At 39.6% G+C, this 26483-nt stretch overlaps 2 protein-coding genes across 5 annotated transcripts in view; both read left to right on the top strand.

Moving 5' to 3' along the window:
- Positions 1 to 564: 564 nt before the first annotated feature.
- Positions 565 to 21885, top strand: ZBTB41 (zinc finger and BTB domain containing 41). 3 transcript variants are annotated; one of them, XM_064454757.1, is made up of 11 exons: positions 565 to 691; positions 1382 to 2617; positions 4627 to 4834; positions 5567 to 5636; positions 8634 to 8781; positions 9485 to 9614; positions 11399 to 11494; positions 11875 to 11981; positions 13445 to 13550; positions 14578 to 14666; positions 16547 to 21885. In XM_064454757.1, exons 2-11 carry the CDS (start codon positions 1495 to 1497, stop codon positions 17188 to 17190), a joined length of 2721 nt encoding a protein of 906 aa, XP_064310827.1. In that variant the 5' UTR covers positions 565 to 691; positions 1382 to 1494; the 3' UTR covers positions 17191 to 21885. The 3 variants fall into 3 exon arrangements, with proteins under 3 accessions (XP_064310827.1, XP_064310829.1, XP_064310828.1); XM_064454759.1 differs by having other exon boundaries at positions 606 to 691; positions 1414 to 2617; XM_064454758.1 differs by lacking the exon at positions 565 to 691 and adding an exon at positions 765 to 932.
- Positions 21886 to 22349: 464 nt separating this feature from the next.
- ASPM (assembly factor for spindle microtubules) overlaps positions 22350 to 26483 on the top strand; it is a 34074-nt gene continuing 29940 nt past the window's right edge. For both annotated transcript variants that reach the window (XM_064454756.1, XM_064454754.1), the window contains exons 1-3: positions 22350 to 22748; positions 24410 to 24553; positions 24922 to 26266. In XM_064454756.1, the coding sequence (XP_064310826.1) occupies positions 22416 to 22748; positions 24410 to 24553; positions 24922 to 26266 (1822 nt within the window). In that variant the 5' untranslated portion in view covers positions 22350 to 22415. The remainder of the gene's footprint in view (positions 22749 to 24409; positions 24554 to 24921; positions 26267 to 26483) is intronic.

Genomic DNA, 26483 nt, shown 5'->3' with positions numbered 1-26483 from the left:
GCCCGCCGCGTCCTTCAAAAGAGTCAAGCGAGAGACAAGTGCGAAATAATTACTGAGGAAAACTGCTGGCGGGTTGGGAAGTCCCAGTTCTTTGTACCGGACCGCTGTTTCACCGCGATAGTCTTTTACGCAGTGTTTTTCAGGACTGGGGTGAATGCAGGCGCGCGCCCCCTGCCGCCGCTCCGCCGCGGCCGCACCGAACGACCGTGTCCCGCCGCCCGCCCTGAACCTCGAAGGCCGGCCGGGGGTGCCGGGCGCTGGGAAACGCCCGCCGCGGACCCGGGTGGCCCTCCCCTCGCGGCCGCGCTACGGTTCCCGCCCACGGCGATTGCCCGCCGCCGCCGCCGCCCCCCCCCCCCGTCCCCGCCACCCCCGGCTGCAGCGACCAGGCGGCGGGGGGCGGGCGGGGGACGCGGGCGTGCCGGGGTCCCCGGGCGAAGGACGCACCCCGCCCTGAGACCCGACCCCGCCCCGCCGCCGCCGCCGCGCCCGCGCATGCCCAGGAGCGACGCCGTCAAACCGTTCCCCCCCCTCGCCCCCCCCCGTCCGCCTCGCCACCGCCTCACGCCGGCGCAGCGAGCGAAGCTGCGCGCGGCGCCGGGACCCGGAAGCGGCGGAAGCGGTAGCGGGTGCGGAGTGCAGCGGCGTTTAGCGGCCGAGCGGGCCCCGGGGAGCGCCCGGCGCCGCGCAGGTGCGTAAGGCCGCCCCGCCGGGGTGGCGGGGTAGAACAGGGGGGTGGGAAAGGCGCGGCCATTTTATGTCCCGCGGCCGCGGCGGGGCGGTTCCCGGGCGCCCTCTTTGCCCCCAAGATCGGTGCCGCAGGACCTCCTTCCCTCGGCTCCGCGGCGGACCCGCCGGCGCGGGGACCGAGGCACCGTCCGCGGCGACGGATGAGGGACGCGGGAGCCCGGCGGCCGGCTTGGCACTTGGCGGTGGTGACAGGGGTGGGGAGAGGGCCGCGGCGGGCGGGTGTCCGGGCTGGCCTGGGGGGGCGGGCGGGCGCCCGGCGAAAAGAGCAGGCGGCTCGGCTTACCGCGGCGGGGTTAAACGGAGGGCCAGTGCGCTTCGGTGTCATGACAGTAACAATAACAACAGGAATGTACGCCCACCCCGGAGTATTTCAGAGGTTGTGTGCGTGTAGGAGACGAGCAAAACCAGCCTCAGCCGTCTCTTTTGATCTAAGAATAGGTAGCGGCTGTGCACTCGCTCCGAGTAGTGTTATGCCATGGTCTGGAATGGGAAGTGGTGAGATTTTAGTAATGTAATAAAAGCTTAAGGTATGCAGGGTAGACAAAAGTAAGAGTGAAACGCAGAGAACATTAATAAAAAAGGAAGTTGCGGTTCAGTGCTAAGAGTAATTTGTGTCATAATTCTTTTGCAGATTATGAAATCACTGTTACATATTTTCTCAAGGTCGGGAGGAAAACCAGGTCTTCACGAGAATTTTTTGCTAATCACCTATGAAGCTCCTGATTTTAAAGTTGCGGTTCTGCAATGAAGAAAAGGAGACGGCTCGCTGCCAGTCTAAACGAAAAGGTTCATCTTGGTCATGAGGAAGATACAGCAGAACAGATTCTTGTAGTAGACTGTGCACAAGAAATTGTCTCGAAGTCTGCAGAAATAGCTCCTGCGGATCAGCTTGAATCTTCCCAAGAACTTTCACCATCATCAGAACAAAGAAAGCTCCTAAGCTCATTGCAGTATAACAAAAATCTACTTAAATACTTAAATGACGATAGGCAGAAACATCCATCATTTTGTGATTTACTCATAATTGTAGAAGGAAAAGAATTCAGTGCTCACAAAGTTGTAGTGGCTGTTGGGAGTAGTTATTTTCATGCCTGTTTGAGCAAAAATCCAAGCACTGATGTTGTCACGTTAGATCATGTAACTCATTCTGTCTTTCAGCATTTGCTTGAGTTTCTCTACACTTCTGAGTTTTTTGTATATAAAAATGAAATTCCATTAGTGCTGGAAGCAGCAAAATTTTTAGATATCATAGATGCAGTGAAGTTACTAAATAATGAAAGCGTTTCTAACATACAGACTGATGTGGTAACTGATGCACCTACACCAGTGGAAACACTCAATGAACTGACTGGTAAACTATTAAATAGTCATCAGTGCACTTTTTGTGGTCGAAGTTTCTGTTACAAGAAGTCCTTAGAAAATCATTTGGCTAAGGCCCACAGATCCCTGTCGCTGGAAAGAAAACATGGGTTAAAAATGGTTGAGAAGGCCGACTTTTCCACTAGGCGTTCTACAAGAAACCGTAAATGTCCAGCTAAATTTGATAACAGTGACAATGAAAGTGGTGATGCATCTGACAGCAATTTGGAAAAAGTCAGTTCTGACAAGGAAACATCTGATAGAAGCGAATTTGAAGACAGTGAAAGTGAATGCAATGCTGATGAAGAGGGACAGGAAGAAGAAATGTCAGGTGAAGATTCAGAGTCTGAAGAGCAAAGTGAAAAAGAACAGAATGATACTGAAGAGGGTTCTGAGGCGGTTGATTCAGTGGGAAATATTCCTGAAGGCTTAGCTCCAGTCATCATTCAAAGCAGTAGCAAAAAACTACTGCAGTGTCCCAAGTGTGACAAAAAATTTGATCGAATAGGTAAGAGCAAGTTAGGTTGATCTCTTTACTTTTTACCATATGGTGGTGCTATTTGTGTGGGAAATAAACTGAGCTTTTTCTCTGTCCTAGAGAGCGAAGATCAGAATTTTTGGATTGTCTCACTATCCAGTATGCTGCTAATTTTTCTGAATGTGTTAAGTTGTTATGTCTGTGGTGCCAAACAGTTTCAATAAATTAACTGAGTGCATTATTTGAAACATCTGCAAATGCTAAATTTATTTCTCTTTTCACTGCTCTGGATTCTGGTTGTTAGCATGGTGTGTAAAAGCATTGAAAAAGGAGGGAAATGTGGCAAGATACTAAACAATAAATTGCATGAAGTCTAAAACTTGTATTTACTGCAAAATTAGTTTTAAATAACAAAGCTGTTGTTGCTTAAGCAAAACAGCACCGTTGTCAAACAGCCTGAAATTCTTCTATTCTTTGTGATATGGAGGTGCTTAGGACCTAGTCACTCTGACTTCTAGCTTAATTTTTCTGCTCTGTAGTTAACACCAAGTAATACTTCGTCAGCTTAATCTATTCTGTTAGGATCATTTATGTTACAGTCAAATCTAGGTGTGTAGTTACTCAGGACATCAGAAGAGTCAAAATTCCAGCTTTCCTGTCCTTTCCCAGATGAAAAGTAAATTACTACTGTATTTCAGAATTCAGGTGTTCTTTCAGCTGGCATAAACGTTGAATTATAGTGACATAAGGTATTGACTTCCTTTCAGTCATGGGAATTAGGAAACAAACAGTTTCTCAGTGTTAGGCATTTTTTGGTGTTCTTGTAATAAACACTTTTTGTCTTTCATAATTTTGAAATATTAGGATTTTGTGAAAATAGGGTTGGGCTGGCGTGTGTGTTAATTGCTACTCACACACAGTGTGGTTAGCTTGCTGAGGTGAAATTAATTTTCCAAGGTCATAAATTATATCATAGAAGCTATTTAACATTAAAAATGTGGAACTTAACTGTACTTGTAATGCCATGTCTTAAAATTAAAGCAACATAGGAAATTTTCTGAGTTTGAGGGCTTTGTTATTAATATTGAAAGGCTACTGTGCAGAAATAAATGGCTTGGGAGTATTTAGGGTTGTAATGATACCTTTTGGTTTTGTGCATATTGGAAGCCCTTTTCTCTTTGCATTTTCATGACTTAGAATTCTAGTTTTGTGCTGAAAAAATAAAAGTAATAGCATAAAAACAAGTGATACATAAAGTATTTCTTCATAAGCTTTCACTACTGTAGACAATTGACTTGTATTTTAAATTTATGAGCTGTAGTACTTTTTTTTTTTTCTTTATCTAACTCCCAGAAGTATGATGCATATTCTACAGAGAAAAAAAATTATTGGTACAAAGCAGAGAGCCTGCTATTGACTTTAGGTAGGTAGATTCTCGGTGTAGGACTGAATTCTTTCCTCAGAAGAAAACTGGCAAACAGGAGAGAGAATACAAGCAGTATGAAAGAAATGGGAGAGTAGTATTTTTGTTTATGGTAATATCTTGGGTCCCAAATGTCAATAATTTGCAAGGGTCTGTATCATTCATTTAGTGTCTTGTTACTTGAAAGTACCTTAAAAATAGCAGTTTGTTGCAAGGCTGTTCCCTGTTCTGAAAAGGTACTTCACAATCAGTGTAATGAAAAAGTAGTAGGATAATTTTCAGTACTTGAGAACAGAGTATGCTGTGGGGCTGAACAAGGGGGACTTGTAACCCTTGCACAGATTCAACAGTAATACAGAGCTCTTTTATTTTTACTCTTTATCTTAAAAGTAGTTAAGATGGAAGTCTGTGGAGGAACCTTGGATCAAATGCATATGTGATCACCATGCAGTTTTCAGTGGTGTAAACCAGCAGAAATCTTTAGATGTGTGTGGAAGGCACTTAGATCTTGACCACATTTGAAAGAGATGTTATAGAACAAACCCCAAATGTGTATATTGTAGTTGACCCCTGTTACAGTTTATGCTAACAGATTTTTTTGGTTGTTGTTGTCTAGGCAAATATGAGAGCCATACCCGTGTACACACAGGTGAGAAGCCTTTTGAGTGTGATATATGTCATCAGCGCTATTCAACAAAGTCCAACCTGACAGTGCACAGAAAGAAACACTCTAGTGATACTGACTTTCATAAAAAGGAACACAAATGTCCCTACTGCAATAAGCTGCATGCAAGCAAGAAGACTTTAGCGAAGCATGTGAAGAGGCAAGTATAAGCAAATTTGTCTCACATTTCTGAAGAATCTTTTTTTTCCAGTTTAAAAGCAAAGATAAATGTATGTACGCTTACAGCACATTCTGCATTATTTCTATAACTGCTTTTTCAAATAAGTTCTCAGAGGACATGGGGATTAGCAGTATCAACTAACCCCTTGTAAGGAGCACATAGGGACCGACTAAATAGCAGTGGCAGTTCTGTGGGAGTTTTGCCTTAGGTTTTTACTATAAATTTTAGAATGCTCAGATTAACTGGCATGGTCAGTCAGAACACAACAGTCTTAGTAATTCCTGAGTTGCTTTTAATTTGGAGGAAGAGTAAAATACGTTCTTTGGTTTTAGATGTTGATGCTATACTCTTGATGATCATAGATGGATAAACCATTTCCATGCAGATTCTGTTAGGTGAATAATTTGTTTATGACAGATCTAATGTTTTCCATACTGCTGTTTTTCTCTTTCTCTATAAGTATCCATAAAGCATTATAACTGAAACTGTTCTCTGTCTTACCAGTTGTCATATGAGATTCCACAGGAGTCTATAGTCAACACTGCTTTCCAACTACTTGTGCCTTTAGAAATGTTTAATTATCAATATTCTGTTCTGCTGGCTTGGTGATCAACTTTCACGGCGCATAAAGTTTAAAAATGGATATTTAGTATTTGGGTGATCTTCATCTTAGAAAGTTTTAACTACTTTCAGCTTCTGTCTTTCTCCTAGATTTCATCCAGAGAATGTACAAGAATTTCTTTCTATCAAGAAGAGAAAAAGTGAAGGTTGGAAATGTGATGTAAGTAATACTTCAGTACCTTTGTTTTTTTCCTATTGATGCTATGTTTTGTCACTAGAATATTTAACTGAAAGTATGGTACTGTGTTTCTGTGAAACCTCCATAAGCTTTTAATGTGCTGATTTAAAGACTGAACTTTATCAGTACGTACAGCTTGTGACTGCATAGATAATACCAAATTGAATTATAAAATAGCTGAAAGCACTATTTTTTTAATGTGATAAGATAGTACCGTTGTTAAAATACAGGAATTTGCAGATGGTTAGTGTTTGTTGTGGTTTAACCCCAGATGGCAACTAAGCCCCACCCAGCTGCTCACTTGCTTCTCCTGCAGTAGGATGGGGGAGAGAATCTTGAGTAAATGTGAGAAAACTCGTGGACTGAGGTAAAGACAGTTTAATAGGTAAAGCGAAAGCCACACACACAAGTAAAACAAGGAATGAATTCACTGCTTCCCATTGGCACGCAGGTGTTCAGCCATCCCCAGGAAAGCAGGGCTCCATCACACATAATGGTTACTTGAGAAGACAAAATGCCATCACTCCGAATGTTGCCCCTTTCCTTCTTCTTCCCCCAGCTTTATATAATGAGCATGATGTCATATGGTATGAAATATTCCTTTGGTCAGTTGAGGTCAGCTGTCCCAGCTGTGTCCCCCTCCCAGCTTCTTGTGCACCCCAGCCTCCTTGCTGGAGGGGTGGGGTGAGAGGCAGGAAAGGCCTTGACTGTGTGTAAGTGCTGCTCAGCAGTAACGAAACCATCCCTGTGTTACGAACACTGTTTTCAGCACAAATCCAAAATATAGCCCATCCTAGCTACTGTGAAGAAAATTAAATCTATCCCAGTCAAAACCAGCACAGTGTTATGAATACTTTAAAAACAGAGTATTTGCTCTCCCATTAATTATGGACATCAAATGCTGACCATAATTTATACTTTTTTGGAAGGCTTTTTCAATACTGAGGAAAATATATGTTGAATATGAATCTCTTTCTCATTTAGCTGCTTATGCACATCAAAAGAATTGTAAATTTGTACTAAATTTATCTCTAGTTGTAAAATCATAGTCTCTTTCCTTGATTTTCCCCAGGAGAATGATATGTGTGAAACTACATCTACTCTAAAAATGGGTTTGTAGAACTTCCATTCTCTATCTGTCTGCTGCCAGATAATGTTGTAAGGTTTCAAATGTTACGTTTAGTTGCGGTTTTTTAAAGGAATCAGGTTATTTTTTTTCAGGGCAGCTGTTTTGTTTATACAAAGTGCTATTGCCCCTGTATGTCTCTAGTATTAGCTGCCCTAACGTAATTATTGATCTTGGTTTGTTTGTGTACTTTAACTTATAAATATATGGTAGGAGGTTGGGAGATATCAACTGCAGGAATTTGTAGTGTTCATTCTGCTGGTGGTGGTACCATGGCTGGAGGTATTACATGGTTGACCAAAGGGTGTTACCTTCCAGATGAAGTTATATTGTGGGAACATATTACAGATTGTTTATTACACGATAAGAAATATTTTAATCGTGGGAACCAATTGTGCAACATTGGTGATGTTAATTTTTCTGGTACTTTTACCGGATTAATGATTTGGTAAACTACACTTCGTGGTTTGGTTTTGTTTTGTTTTTTCTTGAAAAATTAAAGTTTTATGTTAAGTAGGAATTTTTAAAAAGTGAGCCGCTGCTCTTGTACTGCTGATGTACATAGAAAATGGACTTGAATTGAAAGCAGGGGTAGAATTTTAGCTTCTATAGCAGTTGGAGAATGAGCAGAATCCTTAGGGACTGTGACTTTGTTTTCAGGTTGATTAGTACGTTCTGAGGGCTGAGGTGCCACAAATGTAAGTTGCAGGATTTCTTCAGGTTGTTGGTTTATGCTGTATTCTGTATGTGAACGCCAAGATTTGGTGACCATACTTTAATCCTTGAAGAATGTGAGCAAATTCACAGAAACAGTAGAGTATTGATAGTAAAGAAAAGCAAGGCAGCTGTTATATTTTTTACAGGTGTGGGATTTTCTTACACTTATATTTAACAATAATGAATTTTTAAACAAATAGAGCTGTTACATCTGATTTTCTGAGGCTAGAAGTGTTGCTTAGGTGTGCTCTGAGAAACTGCGCTATTTAATGTATGGGAGTTAGGTAGTACTAAATTCAGCTATTATAAACAATGGCAACAGTTTCACAGTGAAATCAGTAAGCACTCTGTTGATTTATGTTAAAGCATAGGACCCTGATGTTAAATTGTAATACCTGGTTTGAATGCCTAGATCTGAGCTGTGGCTACAATTCTGTAATTGAACTGAATGCTTACTTTAACAACTATTCATAACTCTTTTACATCTAAGTTTTGATTAATCTGAAAACAGTACTAAAAAGCTCACATAATTTTAACATTGCAGAAGTTCTGTGTCTTTAAAAGATATTTTGAGTTATATTTGTTTGCTGCTATTGGCATTTTCTTTTTAATGCATGCTGTCAGAGAATTTCCCAGAGGAAATAAAGGAACAGGTATGACTCTAGTTCTACAGTAGCTTATACTACAACAGCTTTTACCACAGTCCTAAAGAGCTGTTTCAACATCCAAAACCAAGCCAAAGCTATTTGCTTTTTTTTTTTTTGCATTAAGTTATTTTAGGCTAAGTTACTGTCTTGAAACACCCTAGGAAAAGAGTCTGCTAAGGGCTGGAGTCAGTAGAAAGAAGCAGGGGTAGAACATGTAACTATGCAGGAGTCACCAGTAGTTTGCTTTAGGCTGCCATGGATCAGCATCCTAATTTATATAGTGCAATCCACTAAGGTTTATGTAGAACACAGTTTTTTGATATTGGCTGCACGGCTTTACGAGTTGGGATAGAGTATGGTTTTGAAGAATACATGTTTAATCTTACATTGCTGCAGAGAGCAGGTGAACTAAACTGTTAGAGTTTATGAATAGGGAAGAAACCGTGGTTATAACTGATGTATATTTGACCAAGCCTATTATCATTTTAGATTTGTAAGAAGTCTTTCACTCGAAGACCTCATTTAGAAGAACATATGATCCTTCACTCTCAGGATAAACCCTTTAAGTGTACCTACTGTGAAGAGCACTTTAAATCCCGATTTGCAAGACTGAAACATCAAGAAAAATTCCATCTCGGTATAGAAACCTCCTTCTGACATGTAAACAATAGATTTAAAGTAAAACTTTTGCCCACTGCTGTATGTCCTGATGAGTCTGGTTTCCACCCCACCTCCTTTTCCAGTTGTCTCTTTTCCAGTTTTGTGGGGGAGGGGTTTTTTGGGTGGGTTTTGGGGGGTTTTTTTTGACTGTTTTTTTACTTTCCTGTTCAGCTGTCTTTTTGAGGCATTGTATTGTACCTAAATAAACGCGAAAGTCGGGGGAGGGCGGAGGGACGGGAAGAAGAGTTAAGGTTAGTTTTGTTTCAAAACTTTTTTTGCATTAAATTGGTTCTCAACTATAGAGTCAGATTGTTCCTGAAGTTTTCCAAAGACTTCTTTATTACTACTAATGACTTCTGCCAGGTAGGAACTAGATAATGATATAATGCGAATTTGGTTTTTCAAACAGTCTAAGAGGGCTTAATTACTTTTGACTATTAATTCTAAATTTTTGCTTTACAATCATGAAACATGCCAAAATACCAGGTATAGAAGCAATTTATCTGAACAGAAAGTGCACGAAGTCTAACTTAAGTATGCTGACTGTACCAAGTATTAGTTATTTGCTAGACAAAACTTTTGCTTTATAAATTGATTGGGTTTTCACAACTAACTGGTTTGTGCATCTGGTTTGGTTTAACTGACAGTTAGTGATCCTATGTGTGTCTGTGTCCTTATAGGGCCTTTTCCTTGTGATATTTGTGGCCGCCAATTTAATGATACAGGAAATCTGAAACGCCATATAGAATGTACGCATGGAGGAAAGAGAAAATGGACATGTTTCATCTGTGGAAAATCCGTTAGGGAACGGTAAGGAATTGCATGACTACTTCAACTTCAGCAGAACAGAGAATATTTAGTGTTTTTTGTTTGATTCTGAATATGTTTTAGCTTTGAGTTGTAAACATAAATGAGACCATTTCAGAGGGCTAGTGTGTTAAAAGGTAGTGAGAGAGCCACAGGTGGCATTTGAGTTTTCTGATGACCTCTAAAATGACGGGTGACAACTTTAGGTAATTAGTTACGAGGTGGAACTACATTAAGAAAGTCTTGCCTCTAATTCACTTCACTTAGGGTTCCTGTGTTGTGCAAGAACATCTTGCATTTGTTTGGAAAAGAGTTTTCTGCCATAGATATTTTGGTGAATATACTGATGAGGAACACTGGTGAGAATGACTAAGAAGAAATTGGACTTCTACAAACACAGTTTCATGGAAGATGGAATAATACTGTACAACCTTTGCTGCTGCTTCTCTAAATGGAGGAAAAAATGTTAATTTAGCACTTTGAAAAGCAGAAGCTCTAAAAGTTGGCTCATAAATTCTAGTGTATAGAAAAGGAACATGGAAAAACTGTAGAAATAAGATTGCCCTCCCAATTTCTGTTCTACACATATGAAGGGAAAAAATGTGAATTTTAAACTGGCTTCAGTGCAGGCGCCTTGCAATGCTCTATAAAGGAGATCTAAGTTTTCCAAATGGTGATTTATGTTTAGGTTCTGAAACAATAAGCTTTTTTTTTTTTTTTTTATTTTGACAGAATACAGCTTTATCTTATCTCAATAACTAAGATTCTAGTTATGTTCTGTTTGGGAAATATGAAGAGATCTGAGTTTGTGTACGGCAGTATGTTTTCTTGATTTTTGTGTTTGATTGATTTTGATGGGTTTTGTTGGTGGTGTGTATTTTCTAGTAGTTTGGTCAATTGGGTAAGCATATGTTAAAAGAAAATGCACTAATGCAATAATGAAATAGTAAACAAACAAGCTATAAAGCACAGGTAGTCTTTCAACTCTGTAAAGCTCACTTTGAACTGCAAGAAGAATTTATGTTTAAAAAAAGTCAGTATGTTCACACACTTCAAGTTTCACTTACATTATGTAAGGCAGTTGAATATTAAGGTGTTGTTGCTCTCATTACAAAAGATAAAATTTTTGTGTAAAGCATAAAAAAACTTTGAAAAATAATTTATAGCAAGTACTGGAAAGAGATGAAAGAATTTTCTCTTTTGTTTAGTTCACAACCTTAACCAGCTGCATATACAGTAAATTATATTGTCTGATTCCTTTGCTTGAGAGGAATTTTCACCTGCATCCGCTTTTTTTTTTAACATTGGAAAGGCAAAAGTAAGAGTAGACTTGCATATGTATATGTATGTATGTGTGTATAAATAGATATGTATTTAAATATTGTCTGTGCTAAGTTAAGTTAATTTAACATCCATGATATAGATTTCCTTCAGGTCTGACTTTAAAGCTCTGCCTTGATACATATAGTAACAAGGAAATTATTACATAGAAAATAGTGTTGAAATTGATGTTTTCTTTAATGCCTGTTGTCCAAATGTATGTTGGGACAATGTTTTGTTTCTTTGCTAATATTGTTTCTAGACCCAGCTGGTGCAGTAAATAGTAGCTCGGTTGCCATACTGCCTTTGAATGTATGTATATGTGTGTGTATCTGAATAAATTGATGCATTTATTTGGATATATTATGATCCATCAGAGTTAAAGAAATTGAGAAATTGATAGTCTGTTTCACTTTAAAGTGGCAGTGACATTGCTTAAAATAAATTTTACTGCCTTTGTTAAACAGAACAACTTTGAAAGAACACCTGAGAATTCACAGTGGAGAGAAGCCTCATCTTTGCAGTATTTGTGGGCAGAGTTTTCGTCATGGAAGCTCTTACAGGTACAGTTTTTTATTAAATAAACTGCTAAACTGTCTCACTTATGGATTCACGTTATCAACATAATTCTTCGTAATGTATAGGTTTTGATGTATTCCACCTCTGGGAACATTAATGAACACAATAGCATCTTTGTTATTTAAAGAGAAAATAAGCAGAGGACTAACATATCCTGCTAAATTAATGTCAGATATGAGAGTTTAGCTCTGTTCTGTCTTGCTTTCTAAGAGCAGTTTAAGCATACCTCAACTGAAAGTTACTTTCCGACACTTGTGTGAAGCATTAAAGACTGTATTTTCTGGTATTTTACATTGAATTAGCAGTGCAGATTATGTTAACAAAATTGTATTTCATGGTTATATTTGTGACTATAAATATACAGACTTCATCTAAGAGTCCACCATGATGACAAGAGATATGAATGTGAAGAATGTGGGAAAACATTTATTCGGCATGACCATCTGACAAAACACAAAAAAATACACTCAGGTAGGCATTTTCTTTGAAAATTGGCTTCAGAATGACTATTCTGAAATAAGATTAAATAAATAAATACTTACGGATTTTTTTTTTCAGTACATGCAATGTTTTAGGCCTGATAAAAGTTCTTCTCACTATTTTTAAGGTTTACTGAAGTAGGGTTACTCTTACATGTATTCAAGGTTTAAAAGCCAAGTGTTTCCTCCATGTTAACATAGAAAGCCAAGGGACAGTCAAAAACATGTAACAGAGAATTGCTTTAAAAATAATAACAAAAAAAGCAAAAGTGAAAAAGGAGGATTTTTTAATGAGTTCAGATTTCTTTTTTTTAATAGCAATTTTGTGAAACATTATTACCACAACACAGAAGAAGCTGTCACAGTCTCTGTCAAAGTTTGTACACTGATCACTTTAATGGAAGAACATCAAAGAGGTGTTTCTGAAGTCTCTGTTATGGGGAAGAGGGAAGGAAGGAAGGTGGTGGGAGTCAACCCCGAGAACAGCCAGATGCGGATGATCAGGAGGAAGAGAAAAAAATCTTTCTGTTGCACTGAGAGCAGAAAGTTTATCAAATGTATAGGAAGAACAAAGATTCACTAGAGACTTTTGCTTTTTCTGAGTGGGATCCAAAGTGAATGTGGCCTTCTAGGAGGCTAAGTACTTTCTAGGCAGCATGAAAGTATGAAAGTGATCAGAGTCTAAACTTCCCGAGCCTTTATTTTGAAGGACAGCTTCTTTTTTGGTGTTTGAAATCATAATGTCTGCTATAAAATAAAGAAATCTTTGAAAACTCAAGTACAAAAAAAAAAAAATCCTCTTTTCTACTCTATTTGCTTTTCCCCCTCTAGAAAGTTACATTCTTTGACTGTCCACACTCCTCCTACTTACATGAGAAGAAATATTCTGCCACTTTGTGGAAGATCTCAAGATGACTAAAAAGAATCAAGATACTTTTAAACAGCAGCATAAAAGAAAAAGGTAACTATGTGAATTAGGATAATTAAAAAGATAATTACTCTGATGTAATTTTAAGTTCTAAAAATTAGTAGCTGAAAATAATTGGTATGTTTAAATAAACATATCCTTTGAATCCCATGTATTACTGAAGATATCACATTTTGAGTCATAATGAAGAGAGCAAATTCCTAGCCATTCACTTGTACCTCTCATGCAGTGGGTGTTTGGGGAAATATCCCTTAATTCATGAACGTGAATTTATTTGTAGAAATAACAAATGGTCGGTAATACTCATATATAAGAAGTGGTAAAAAATCTCTACTCTGGTAGAACCAACCTGCTTCCTGAATTTTGTTCTTTGATATCAAAGAATCCTTCTCTGAGTTAGGTATGGAAGAGCTTGATTGGCAGACTTTGTGAACATGGATCTACTGTATGTCTTACAATTACAGCTCTTAGACATTTAATAAATTCCAGAAGATCTAACCAGAATTTACTGATTTTTGCCCTTGTAGGTGAAAAAGCACATCAGTGTGAAGAATGTGGAAAATGTTTTGGCCGTAGAGATCACCTTACTGTTCATTATAAAAGTGTTCATCTAGGAGAAAAAGTTTGGCAGAAGTAAGTGTGGGTTTTTTATAACTGTAAATACTGTAAATAACTGTAAATAATTCCGTACTGATTTTGTTGGGACTTGCATGTTTGTGCGGAATTCTAGTAGTCTGTGTATTTGTCATGTTACTTTAGTCTTGGTAGACATACCATTATTACGGTTTGAAGTGGATGTCAGAAATTTGCCTTCACAATTTAAGCAACGTTTGTAGCATAATTAATTAAATAAAATAAAAACATAAAAAAGGATCAAATTTTAATCTGTTGATTAGCTGTCTCAGTGTTGTTCTACATTGATGGTTTGCCATAATGCTGTCATTACAGAGTAGTTAAGACTGAATTATTAGACATCATTACTGTGAGAACTATCCCATGCTTAGGTATTTTAGAAGTTGGTAGCAGATTAGTGGCTCTGAAAGTAGGTAAAAACTTTGAAACACAAGTTATGTCTATACATTGAAAACGCAATGGGGTTTTTAAATTCTTGAGCTGCAAAAATAAGCCTTTCAGAGATTTTCAACTAAACTGAGACCTAGTTGTTTTTTAAATGATGTGTTTTGACTGCTTGTACTCGTTAGCATTGTGTAGAAGCCATTATAGAGGTGTCTGTGTTGAAAGTATAGTACATTATCTGCTTATTCTCTTTGTTTTTCCTTAGTAGCCAGTAGCCTAAACCATTCCTAGTACTATTTGTGGCATAATTCTGCCAAAGTGAAAGCCTCTTTTGGATGTTGGGCAAAAACCTACTGAAGGATATTTTTGAGGTTAGAAAATAAGTTTTAGTGGCATTTGCTCTTTGAATACTAAGTGCCCATGTCAGCAGAGAGTAAGAATGAATATCAAAAAGAATATTAATTGACCTTATTGATATGCAGATGCCAGGAAATATGAACATGAGTGAGGAAATTTGGAGACTGTTATTCAGTTACTTTGCAGTTAAAGATTTCAGAAAGAACTGTGCACATATGCACATAGCTTTACTGTTAGTTGGTTTAAAAAAAAGTATCTAACATGAAATGTCTTTTCTTCTTTAAAGATATAAAGCAACATTTCACCAGTGTGAAGTCTGTAAGAAAGTTTTTAAAGGAAAATCAAGTTTGGAAATGCATTTTAGGACACATTCAGGTAAAACCACAAAACATGGAGGACTGTATTTTTATGCATCAACATTGATGGAAAGTATTTAATTCATAGTGGTTGTTGAGCCTTCAGGGCAAGAGTAGCAGGAAGCAGCGAGGCCTTTTGTTCTTTCTCATATGTTGGTCATTGCTGAATACTGCCTTCTGAACATTATCAGCTGAAAAATTGATAATCCTCAACACAGGTTGTGGTATGCTCTCTACACCTCTTCCATTAGTTTACTGATGTATGTTGTTGCCAAATTTACCCAGACCTTCTAATCATTTTTGTGGTCCAGAGAATACTACATTTCAAGTAGTAATCTAAATAAGGATTTGAAATCCCTTTGGAAAGGTTTATGTCTTTATACACTTGACTTTGTTTTTCCTGCCTTATGTTTAGGGAAATCATTGTCTTTTTGAAATGTATAGAACAAATTGAGCTCATTTAATATCAGTATCATAACAGTTTAAAGACCGTCCTTTTATTTGGCTTATATTCTGTTTGTCTTTGTGTGTACCTGACAGAAATCCCAAGTATTGAGACAATTGTACATAAGGAGAAGGGTATGCTGATATAACTTCTAAACAAACTTCTAACAGCTCCCTTGATTCCAAAATCGATGCTAAACATATGCCATTTGTTTTCAGTAAAATTGTTTTATACTAGGTTGTGGTGGGTTGACTCTGCCTGGATGTCAGGTGCCCACCAAAGCTGCTCTATCACTCACCGCCTCAACTGGACAGGGGAGACAAAATATAACAAAAAGCTTGTGGGTCAAGATAAGGGCAGGGAGATCACTCACCAACTGCCGTTGTGGGCAAAACAGACTTGACTTGGGGAAATTAGCTTGGTTTATTACCAATCAAATCAGAGTAAGGTAATGAGAAATAAAACCAAATCTTAAAACACCTTCCCCCCATCTCTCCCTTCTTCCTGGGCTTAACTTTACTCCTGATTTTCTCTACCTCCTCCCACTCAGCGGTGCAGGGGGACGGGGAATGGGGGTTGTGGTCAGTTCATCACGTGTTGTCTCTGCTGCTCCTTCCTCCTCGGGGGAGGACTCCTCACACTCTTCCCCTGCTCCAGCATGGGTTCCCTCCCATGGGAGACAGTTCTCCACGAACTTCTCCAACATGGGTCCTTACCATGGGCCACAGTTCTTCATGAACTGCTCCAGTGTGGGTCCCTCTCTCAGGGAGCAGTCCTTCAGGTACAGACTGCTCCAGCATGGGTCTCCCACAGGGTCACAAGTCCTGCCAGCAAACCTGCTTCAGCATGGGCTCTCCTCTCCGCTGGTCCGCAGGTCCTGCCAGGAGCCTGCTCCACCATGGGCTTCCCACGGGGTCACAGCCTCCTTCAGGTATCCACCTGCTCCGGCATGGGGTCCTTCATGGTCTGCAGGTGGATATCTACTCCACCATTAACCTCCATGGGCTGCAGTGGGACAGCCTGCCTCACCATGGTCTTCACCATGGGCTGCAGCAGGGGAATCTCTCCTCTGGCGCCTGGAGCACCTCCTCCCCCTCCTTCTTCACTGACCTTGGTGTCTGCACAGTTGTTCCTCTCACATACTCTCACTCCTCTCTCTGTGAAATTGGGCAGGTTGTTTTTTTTCCTGCCTTCTTCAGTAGGTTATCCCAGAGGTGCTGCCTGGCCTTGGCCAGCGGCAGGTCAATCTTGGAGCTGGCTGGCACTGGCTCTGTTGGACATAGGGGAAGCTGCTGGCAGCTTCTCACAGAAGCCAACCCTATAGCCTACCCGCTACCAAACCCTTGCCATGTAAATCCAATACCTAGGTCTCTATGCCATAACCCATGTATGTATTTGCATGTTTGTGTGACATGATGTTATTCAGAATAACTAATTCTTCTCTGCCTTTACAGGCGAGAAACCCTACAAATGTCAAATCTGTAATCAGTCTTTTAGAATTAAGAAGACATTAACAAAACACATGGTTATTCATTCAGACGCTCGACCTTTTAATTGCCAACACTGCAATGCAACATTTAAACGGAAAGACAAGCTGAAGTATCATATTGATCATGTTCATGGGTCAAAGGCTGCAGAAGAAGCATTGGCATCTTCCTCAGAGGAAAAGCTAGTCTCCTTACCAGTGCAGTACACCTCTGATGACAAAGTTTACCAAACTGAGGCTAAGCAGTATGTGGAACAGTCCAAAGCATATCAATCAGAAGCCAAAACTTTGCTACAGAATGTATCTACAGACATATGTGTGCCTGTGACTCTGGTACCAGTTCAGATGTCTGATCCTCAAGTTGATCTTGCACAGCATACTGCTCAGTCTCATGGCATTCTTCCTCCACCGCCTGAGCAGACAGATTATCAACGAGCAACAGACCTGTCATTTCTAGAGAAATATACTCTTACTCCACAACCTGCAAATATTGTTCATCCTGTAAGGCCTGAGCAAATGTTGGATCCTAGAGACCAGTCGTATCTTGGAACTTTACTGGGACTAGATACAGCTCCTACTGTACAGAATATTTCAAACAATGAACATTCATGATCAGACCATAACATTCCACCTGATTTACTAAGCCATTAGCCAACAGAAGGCTGATATGGTAATTAAGATTTATATTTTGTATTTTATTTGGACTCATGAGTCTTCTGCATAGTTTTGGAAAAACAGGTTTGTTTACATAATATTTGAACATTTAGGCACATTTTGATGCATACTGAAAGAGTGTTTCTTGTGAATTTAAGAGTTTTTAAAAATCTTATAGATGGTCTTTTAAAAATTATGCTCTGAAATATCTTTTAAGGATAGTGGCTGAAAAATGTAATTACATATCTGGCTATTAATTCAAAAAAATTGCCTTTCTGCATCTCACTTTGAATTAATGTTTTAAGTGTAATAGAAAGCATTCTGGAAGAATAAGGACTATATCAAATTCATTAAAAGTTGTAAGGGCAGGCAGGGATCTAAACCACAAACTTTGAATTATGTTTTACATAGAAATTGAAGTATAATTTTACTTGAACCCTCAGGCATTTTTGGAGGGTTTTAAAGCCTGCCAGACTCCGGAGCCTAGCCAACAGACACAGGATATAGATTCTTCTGAAAAGTGATGTAGATATTTTATGAAGACACTAAACAGGGTGTTTGGTGATCCCCCTGAGCATAATTAGGCTGCCTAACTTTGGCCTTTTAATTCTTCCTTGATCTCTAATATTGAATTATGTGGCAAGATCTAGGCAATGGTATTGTCTAATTTTCTACAGTTAGTCCTATTTAATTTTAATATGCATATTTACTTGCTTTTTCAATCTTGTTTGTCTTCTGAAGTGTGCCCCACACTCTAACTTTGAAAGAAATGGGAATATTTTCAAGGTCATTTTAACCTATGAACAGTCATGAAGGATTGGAGCATAAATTATACCAGGGTCCCACATTAGCATGCTCATTTTCAGGTTATCTGTGATAGAGAAGAAATTTAAAGGCTATTCTTTCCAGAACAGTACTCAGCTTCTTTTTAAAAAAAGAAATAATCAGTAATTATAAATCCTTGTGAGTTGCTAACGAAATGGTTTTGTTTCTCACTTTCTTGTACTGTGTTTATAAAACAAAGTCAAACTCTTGAGAGTATTTTATGTCTTTAATTATTTTTAGCTTTTTCTTTACTAGATGTAAGAGTTTTTTCCAAAAGAACCATTTTGAACTACAAGTCTAGTGTAATTCACCATGAAATCTGATATAATTTAACCCCATCAAGCTTTCTATTTTAAGCCTACTTTAAAAATTATTTTTTCTGTGCTTGTTTGGTGAATATCATGCCAAAGAAAGTATCTGAACTAATTTTATAATCTTCATTGTTCCTCACAATAATTACATATTAAGGAAAAATTTTCCCCAGTTTTCTCTATTCTTAAATTATTACCCTAAAGAAACTTTAATCTGGGAGACTGGATGCATGTGTATTATTGTAACTGTTAAATTTATCAAATGACCTGAGCACAAGCGATCTGTGGTGAAAAGCTCTTTTATCATCACAGTTCTTTAAACTGTAAATGGCATGGATCATTTTTAATCCTGTACAAATGCTTCGGTGTTAGATTGTTAATCCCCATCTACTTCAGTGTTGAGCAGTTTGCAGGAGAGGGGCCAGAGCTGCCTGAATGTTCATATTTTGAAGCTTGTACCCTAATGGATTCTTAATCTAAACACACCAAAGATTTCTGTTAGCTGTTAAATAGTGGCAGAGTTATAGAATTTTGAGTGTTATTGGTATTTAAATAGGACTTAGCCAAAGAAGCACAATAGAAGTCCTAAACTTTAAAAGTTCAGTTTCTAAAACAGGACTACATATGTTTAACTGTTCTATGTTTGTATCTCTAAAGTAAAATTTAGAGCTGTGCTCTGGGAATGTTCAGACTGACATGCTGTAAATATATCTGGTAAGAAGCTGAATACTAGCAAATATACAGCAATAACAAGGCCATTGAATGCCACCTTCTGAAAGGACGCTATCAAGTACTACCCTTCCTGCTTTCTAACTCTACCTTCATCTCCTTTCAAAAAAACCTGTTTCTGTCATCTTTACACTCCATGGCTTGAAAACTGCTGTTTTATGTGTAGTTTTCAAGTTGACATTTATGTATCATATTCATATTACTGCATGTGGACATAAAACATGATTACCAGCATTTGTAATTGTACTGTTAGAAATAACCCGACATCAGTGGTGTCAGTGCAGTTCTCAGACTAAAAAGCCTCACTCTGTTATTCTTGTCTTTTCTGTCCTACCGTAGAAAAAAAACAAAAAATGTAGGATTTTGACAGAACAGTCGCTTAAAATTGTTGGTAACTAATTTTTCCTTTTAAAATGCAATCTGTTCAGAAGGCACTCTAGGAAAATACTAAAATGGAATTTGGAGCATATTTACTTGATAATGTCCTTTTTAAAATTCTTTCATGATCGTGCCTTTTATATATATTCTGAATAATGGCTTTTTCTCTAGTTCAGTTGGTTATTCAGGAAGCATTAAGGTCAATATCTTCCAAAGGGCTTCATGTTTTTGGGTGCCCAACAAGAAACAGACTACAAAGGGACTCATTTTTCAGAAAAATGAGCGCTCTCTTTGCTGTTTGGGTGACCAGAATTACTAGTCATTCCTGGAAAAATGACCTACTAGTTCTTTGGCCTTCTTTTGTTTGCAGATAACCCTACTAGTTAGTGTTTCTACCTGCTGGTCAGGCTGGATCATTGCCAGTTGACAGTGAAAGAAAATAGGAAAGCTTATGTGCTAGATACATAGTTTTTATTTTTTTAATATCATGAGCTATAATTCTTATGGCTTTACATCTATTTAAAATTCATATAGAGCAAAGTAAATTTTCATGGACTGGTACTTCATTTACTAGGTGGAAGCAGCTGATCTCTGCTTGGTGGAGGACAGTTCCTCTTAAGAGGACCGGAGCTGAAGGGCAGAGATCCGCACCTCAGCTGCATGGGTCAAAACTCCATAGGTGTCTGGTACCTCCATTGTAACGTGTATATGTACTCATCCAAGAGTTCGCATCCTGTTGATCTGGAGGGTGCTCTTACAATAAAGGCTATGTTTATCTGGCAGTCATTGACTCAGTCGACCATTTGTTGCCAAAGAAGGAAGAAGCAGGTCTCTCAAAAATATCTCTAAAGAACGATCAGTGGCCCATTGCAAAAAGTTGGTCTTTTCCACATGCTGACCTTTGGGGAGAAGAGTGGAGTCCGTGTTGGTACTCTAAACTGCTGCGTGGTTCTGAGAACTCACTGCACTCGTTCTGTTTAAACACTGAATTCTGTATTTTTTTTGCTGAACAGATTTCTGGTTGTTGACTGGGTTACTGCCTTTAATTGTTTAAGTGGGTGTTATGTTCAGTTTATTTATTTATATTGGAATTTCCTCTTTGAGCACTGACACTTTTCCTATAGAGGTATGGCTCTCAATGGGTTCTTTTTATGCCGAACATCAGTAATTGTGGTGATGTATCTTCTGTAAGGCTGCGTTTTCCTTAAAAGTATAGTGCTACTTTAGTCTGGATTGTAATTTGGGTAGTTATTTTTAAAGATGGATCATGCCAGAACACAATGACAAAAGACTTACTTGGTATCAACAAAGAGCTAAGCTTATTTCCCTAGAAACAAATGTGAAAGAGCACCAGAACACTGAAGAATGCTTCAAAGGAATTGCCTCGTAACGTGCTTGATTGAATGTGAAATGTGTTACGGAGTGCTAAGGAATAAATGACCCTCAATTTTCTAAATTTAAAATAATTTCTGTGGAGGAGTTCATGAATGTAGAATTATGAATGAACTCTGAGAAGGCTTTGCAGGTGAATAGGATTTTTTCCCTGAAAACAATAAAAAATACGTGATTTTTTTCTATATAGAGCGTACATGCAAAACTGATCCAGATTGCATGTTCTCCGTATGACTGAAGTTTAAGGGAAATAGAGTGCATTTATCTGTTGGTCTTTGTGACTGCTGTCACATGTGAGCTTTCATCTACACTGTCATCTCACAGTGATTTGTTTGTTTTGTGGTATGCATTGAAGAATGACACTGGCAGAACATAATGCAGGGCAGTCACTTTGCTTAAGCCCATAAGGATCTTTTTCATGGTTCATAAGAAATGTTTTGGTTTAAAAGGATTTGATGGATTACAGGTGACAATGGCAAAATTTTTTTAATCCCCCATAACCATTTTGATCATGTTTAAATGTTGGTCCTTTTATATGAAAGAATAAGGTGAAATAAACTCACTATTTTGTCACTGGTATATGAGATAATGTGTTTTAAATGTGATCTGTATAGGTTGATATTTTAGATGGAAGTCTTTAAAGTCTTTTCAGGGGAAATACTTTGCTGTAAGAAAAGATAGGAAGTGTACTGTAAATGTAGAAGTACTCAGTCCTATGTGTCATTTTGTTTGTTATGGAAAAGTAAAGTTCTTTTGTGTTAACATTGCTTGCTTCACAGGATTTCTTGCAGGGGTGCTTGCGCTAAGTTTTGACTTCTGCCCCCCACCCCCACCCCGTTTTATTTTTTTTTGTTTGTTTTTTGTTTTTTTTTTTTAAACAGCATGGAAACACACTATTCTATATGTCTTTGTTTTAAAGCTCATGAAAGATAAACAGATGAGGCAAACTTCATCAAATTTGTGTGCATCTCATTCTACTTTTTAAATATTTTGTAAATTAAATTTATTTAGAAAAATACCTGGCTTCACTTGATTTTTTTTTTTTTTTAAATGTGCGTGAAGGTTTGCTAAATCGTTTTTTGTTTGTTTGCTTGTTTTAATTTTGAAGCGTCACTCAAGCTATCCACTGGTAAGGCTAAGGCCATCTCCCATCATCAGCTCCACGCCGGGCACTAGGAAGCCTCACGCAGGGTGGGCAGCAGCGCCGGGGGCTGGGGACCCGGGGGCTGGGGACCCGGGGGCTGGGGACCCGGGGGCTGGGGACCCGGGGGCTGGGGACCCGGGGGCTGGGGACCCGGGGGCTGGGGACCCGGGGGCTGGGGACCCGGGGGCTGGGGACCCGGGCCCTCCCGCCACTGCAGCTATAGGACGAGGCCTCTTTCCTGCCCCGGCGCTGTCGGGCCGTTTAAATAAAACGCCCGGTGCTGATTGGCGGAGAAGCGAGGGGGCGGGTGAGGCTGCGCGGCGATTGGCGGGCGTGCCGGGTTTGAACGGGCGGGCGGAGGCGCGGCGGTTGGTTCCGTGAGAGAGTGGCGGCTGCGCGGGGAGATGCAGCCGGAGCCGGGCCCGCTCCGGGGGTCTGCCCCGGGCATGGCAGCGGGTTGCCTCCCAGAGCTGAGCTCCGCCGCCAGTCCTAGGCGGCGGCGCTGGGCCGCGCCGCGGGGCGAGGAGGAGGCGGTGGACGAAGCCCCTGCCGTGCTGGTTCTCAGCTACTTCTCCCGGCCGCCCTTCCTCAGCTTCGGCAGCCTGCGCGTCGGCGCCTCCCGCGCCCGCCTCCTGGGCATCGACAACCCCAACGCGGAGCATGCCGATGTGGTCGTCGACCGTTTCCCGGCTTCTGCCAGGGGCTTCAGTATCGAGCATCGACGCTTTTCTGTGCAGGTAGCGGGCGGCGGGAAGCGGGAGCGGGTGGGTGTGTACGAGCGTGTGACAGGCGGGGGGACCCCGGGCCGAGCCCTGCGGGCAGAGGGGCTGTGGGGCGGCCCCGAGGGCTGGAGGCGAAGCGGGGGCGGCAGCTCCCCTCCGCCGGCCTGAGGAGCGTTACCGGTTCGTAGCGTAATCCCTCTCCGGGAGAGTCGCGCCTCGCCTGGCCGCGCAGTACTGCGCTTTTAGGTAGCCGGTACCCCACAAGCTGCACCCCCGCTGTGGGTGGTGTTTGTGGGTGCTGTGTTCGTGCCTCGCCGTTCGCGTTACCGGGGAGGACCTGGAGCTTTAGATGTCGGGGTTAGACCTCTGGCGCCTGGGGGCTGCCACAGGCTACGAAGGCAGTAAATCCTGGCCTAATGGGAGGGTGGGTGGGGTTGCAGTAAAGTGGAAAAAAAAAAAATTAATTGTTCTCTGGGAACGGGGTTTTAAAGACCGAAACAGAAGAATAAGAGGTGGTTAAGAAGTGACCTCTCAAAAGTTGGAGGACATCTGCGTAGTGTAGGAAAAAGGCCGAAGGATCTTGCTGTGAAGAGGATACTAATTCACTGTTCTGTGTGTTAATTAAGAATACAATAGAAAGCAAAGCAGGCTTAATCTAGGAATAAATCTTTATGATTCCCAAGGAAATATAAACTATGGTTAATCCACTCAATGCCCATTTTTAAAAGGACAGTTTAGACAAACATGTATCTACGGTCATCTAGAATCTCAAGAATCTTTGTGAGAGAGGAAGAAACTCTCTGGAGATCTCTTGCAACAATGTACTTATAAAAATAAGCTGGACTCTCACTGTGAAGTATTTGAATAGCCACTTCCTATAGTAATTAATGAATACTAACTGTTGTTGACCAGCATAGTATATGTGCATAAGCACATATTGAATTAATTGGTATGTTTTCATTAAATGCATCTGCCTGAGGAGTTGGAACTCTTAAATGCTCAAAAGATTAGTCACTTTCCTTTTTCATTTTTGCCTGAGGTATAACCGTAGTTTGGTCTGTTAGTATTGATATCAGCGGGGCACCAAAAGGATTTGATAGAGACCACTGTGCGTGGAGAATCTTTACACAGGTCATACACAGTGCCACAACTTCCTTGTTTACTTGCGGTGTCTTAACCTTTATTCAATGAACTTGTGTGCCAAATCTCATCTTTGCAGGTCATTTGACTAAAGAATTTGATGCTTGTATTTAGATTCAGCTAAGGTCCTAAAAATTAACCTCTGATTGTTACTCCCAATATAACTGTGTCAAAATTACTTTAGAAGACTTACTTGGTTAATATGTGCAAAAAATCATGTAATTTCTTCTACTTACCTTTATTCAATTCTTGTCCTTTCTACTATGTGTTATATTTATGTGTTCTTGCTTGCTTTCCATTATAGTTTCATTAAGATGTGTATATCCTTTTAGTAAGACAACGTTTTTTACAAAGTTTGCTAAATTTACTTGTCAGAGGGAAAAATTAACATTTAAGCATATAACAATTGTTATTGTTTCCCCTTGTCAGAATATATGTTACTTCTGTATGCTGTTTCTCATTTTATTTCATTACTCTTTGATGTTACATAGGCGTACCTAAGTGCTAGGTATTAAACATTTCTTTTTCCCCAATAGTCAGGACAAAGAATTTTTGTTTCTGTGACGTGGACACCGCTAGAAGAAGGAAAAGTCCGAGAACTGGTAACTTTTGTTATTAATGGCATAGTAAAGCATCAAGCTGTGCTCCTGGGTGTGGCTGAGCAACCTCTGAAGAAAAAGGTAAATATGTGTTTATTACCTGTCTTCATTCTGTTACTTTTGTACAGCTGACACAGGTGTTGTTTGCATTATTAGAAAATTCAATGAAGGAGAATTAAAAATTGATAAAAGATTCTGCCTGCGAGAATGCTTGTTGCCTTCAAAATTTTTCAGCTGGGTTGAAAAGTAAATACTGGTGCTTTACAGCTTAGAGAATAAAATGAAAACATCACCAAAAAAGCTGTTTTCAAGCCTGGAAACAACTAATGGTAAATTTTAGACTAGGTGTTCCTTCTATAATATTTTTAGACTTTGAATAGTAATGTTCACTTTTACACATAAAAGTATGTAGAAAGTCAGCAAGCTAACTTTTTATGGTTCTTTTTCAGAAGAGTCTTTGGGATACTATAAAAAAGAAAAACTCTTCAGAAACATCCGTTTCAAGAAAAGTTAAAAAAAATAATTTGAAACTTAAAAATGTTAATAAAACCTTTCAAGTCTCCCAGAAGGTGGATAGAATTAGAAGCCCACTTCAGCCGTGTGAAAATCAGAACACAATGCAAAATAGTGTATCCCCAGAAAATTACCCTCTTGTTGGCTCAGAAAATAAATTGCCTGTATCTCCTATTGCACCAATACTAGAGGAACATCGTAGTACTGTTTGCACGCCACTTTCAATGAGAAGATCTACTACGTTTTCAGATATTGCTGCTGCTGTAAATGAAGAGTTACTGCCTGAAATAGACAGCTGTAATGTCAATAAATTTGTTGAGTGCAATGAATTAAAGTCTGAAAGTGCATGCAGTTCTACTGGGTTAGCACAACTGCCAATTTCAAACAGTGAAGTAATTCTTAACCATACCCTCTCACCAGTTTGTACTCCAGAACATTCGGCATCTGTGCCTGTTTTAAGTACAAGGAGAATTTTAAGTCCGGATTCTTTTGTAAATGGCAGTTATCAAGTGGATATGGATGTAATAGAGCAGCCTGTTCCCATTCTGTCACCCGATCAATTTGTGAAAGACAGCTTGTTAGATAAGCAATCAAAGACTCCCAAACTTGAGGCAGCTTTAATATCGTCTACTACAGAGACTTACGTTGTGAAGAAATTCCTACCCCCAAAATGGAAAAGAAATGGAGACATAGAGACAAAAACACGTGTTCATGTAGAACACAACTTAAATGAAGTATTTGAGATGCATAATGTGGAATCACAGGTACTTTGTTATGACAAACCCGAAGAAAATCACTTCAGTTTTCCTTCTACAGAGGAACCTCAGGCTCGTAACTCTTCTCAGAGAGACCAACCAAAAAAGCGTCCAGTTCTTTCTGCCACTGTCATCAAAAATAAGCCTGAGGCTGCTGAAGAAAAAAGAATGGAAACCCTCCAGCCAAAATCTAAAAAGTGCCTCAGTAAAGCAATAATGGAATGTGCTAATGTGGTGCCTGTACATACAAAAGCAGAAATATCTAAACACCTTCCAGTTATAGGTCCCATTTCAGCTGAAAATAAGTGTCACAAGGACAAAGTAAATGCATCTCCTACTGGATCCACTTCTCTGGGCCGTAAGAGGGGAAGTGAAATGTATACAGAAAATAGAGTTACAGCTCCTGTGGAAGTAGAAAAGAAAAGACCTCTTGTATCTAGTGTGGACAATAAAACGCGCATTACTATGAGACCATCGGCCTTCAAACCTGCAAACCAAGAGAGAGTAAGGCAGAGAAAAAAAGTTGGTAAGCAGTGTTTCCTTCATTTACCACTTTCTGAAAGATGCCTTTGATTATGAAATTTGTAGCAAACTGAACTGACTATAACAGTCAGGAATATTTCATATCTCTGAAATATAGGCCTTTGCAGTTTGTTAGATATTACCTGCATTTTAAAAATTTGAAAACCAAGTCAGTTTTTGTTACGTAATTGGCTTGAAACTTACTTTATTCTTTTGTAAAC

The sequence above is a fragment of the Phalacrocorax carbo genome, chromosome 6 (assembly GCF_963921805.1).
Source record: "Phalacrocorax carbo chromosome 6, bPhaCar2.1, whole genome shotgun sequence".
Classification (NCBI taxonomy): Eukaryota; Metazoa; Chordata; class Aves; order Suliformes; family Phalacrocoracidae; genus Phalacrocorax; species Phalacrocorax carbo.
Note: the sequence above shows the minus strand (reverse complement) of the source record. Positions and strands in the feature narration are given on the sequence as shown.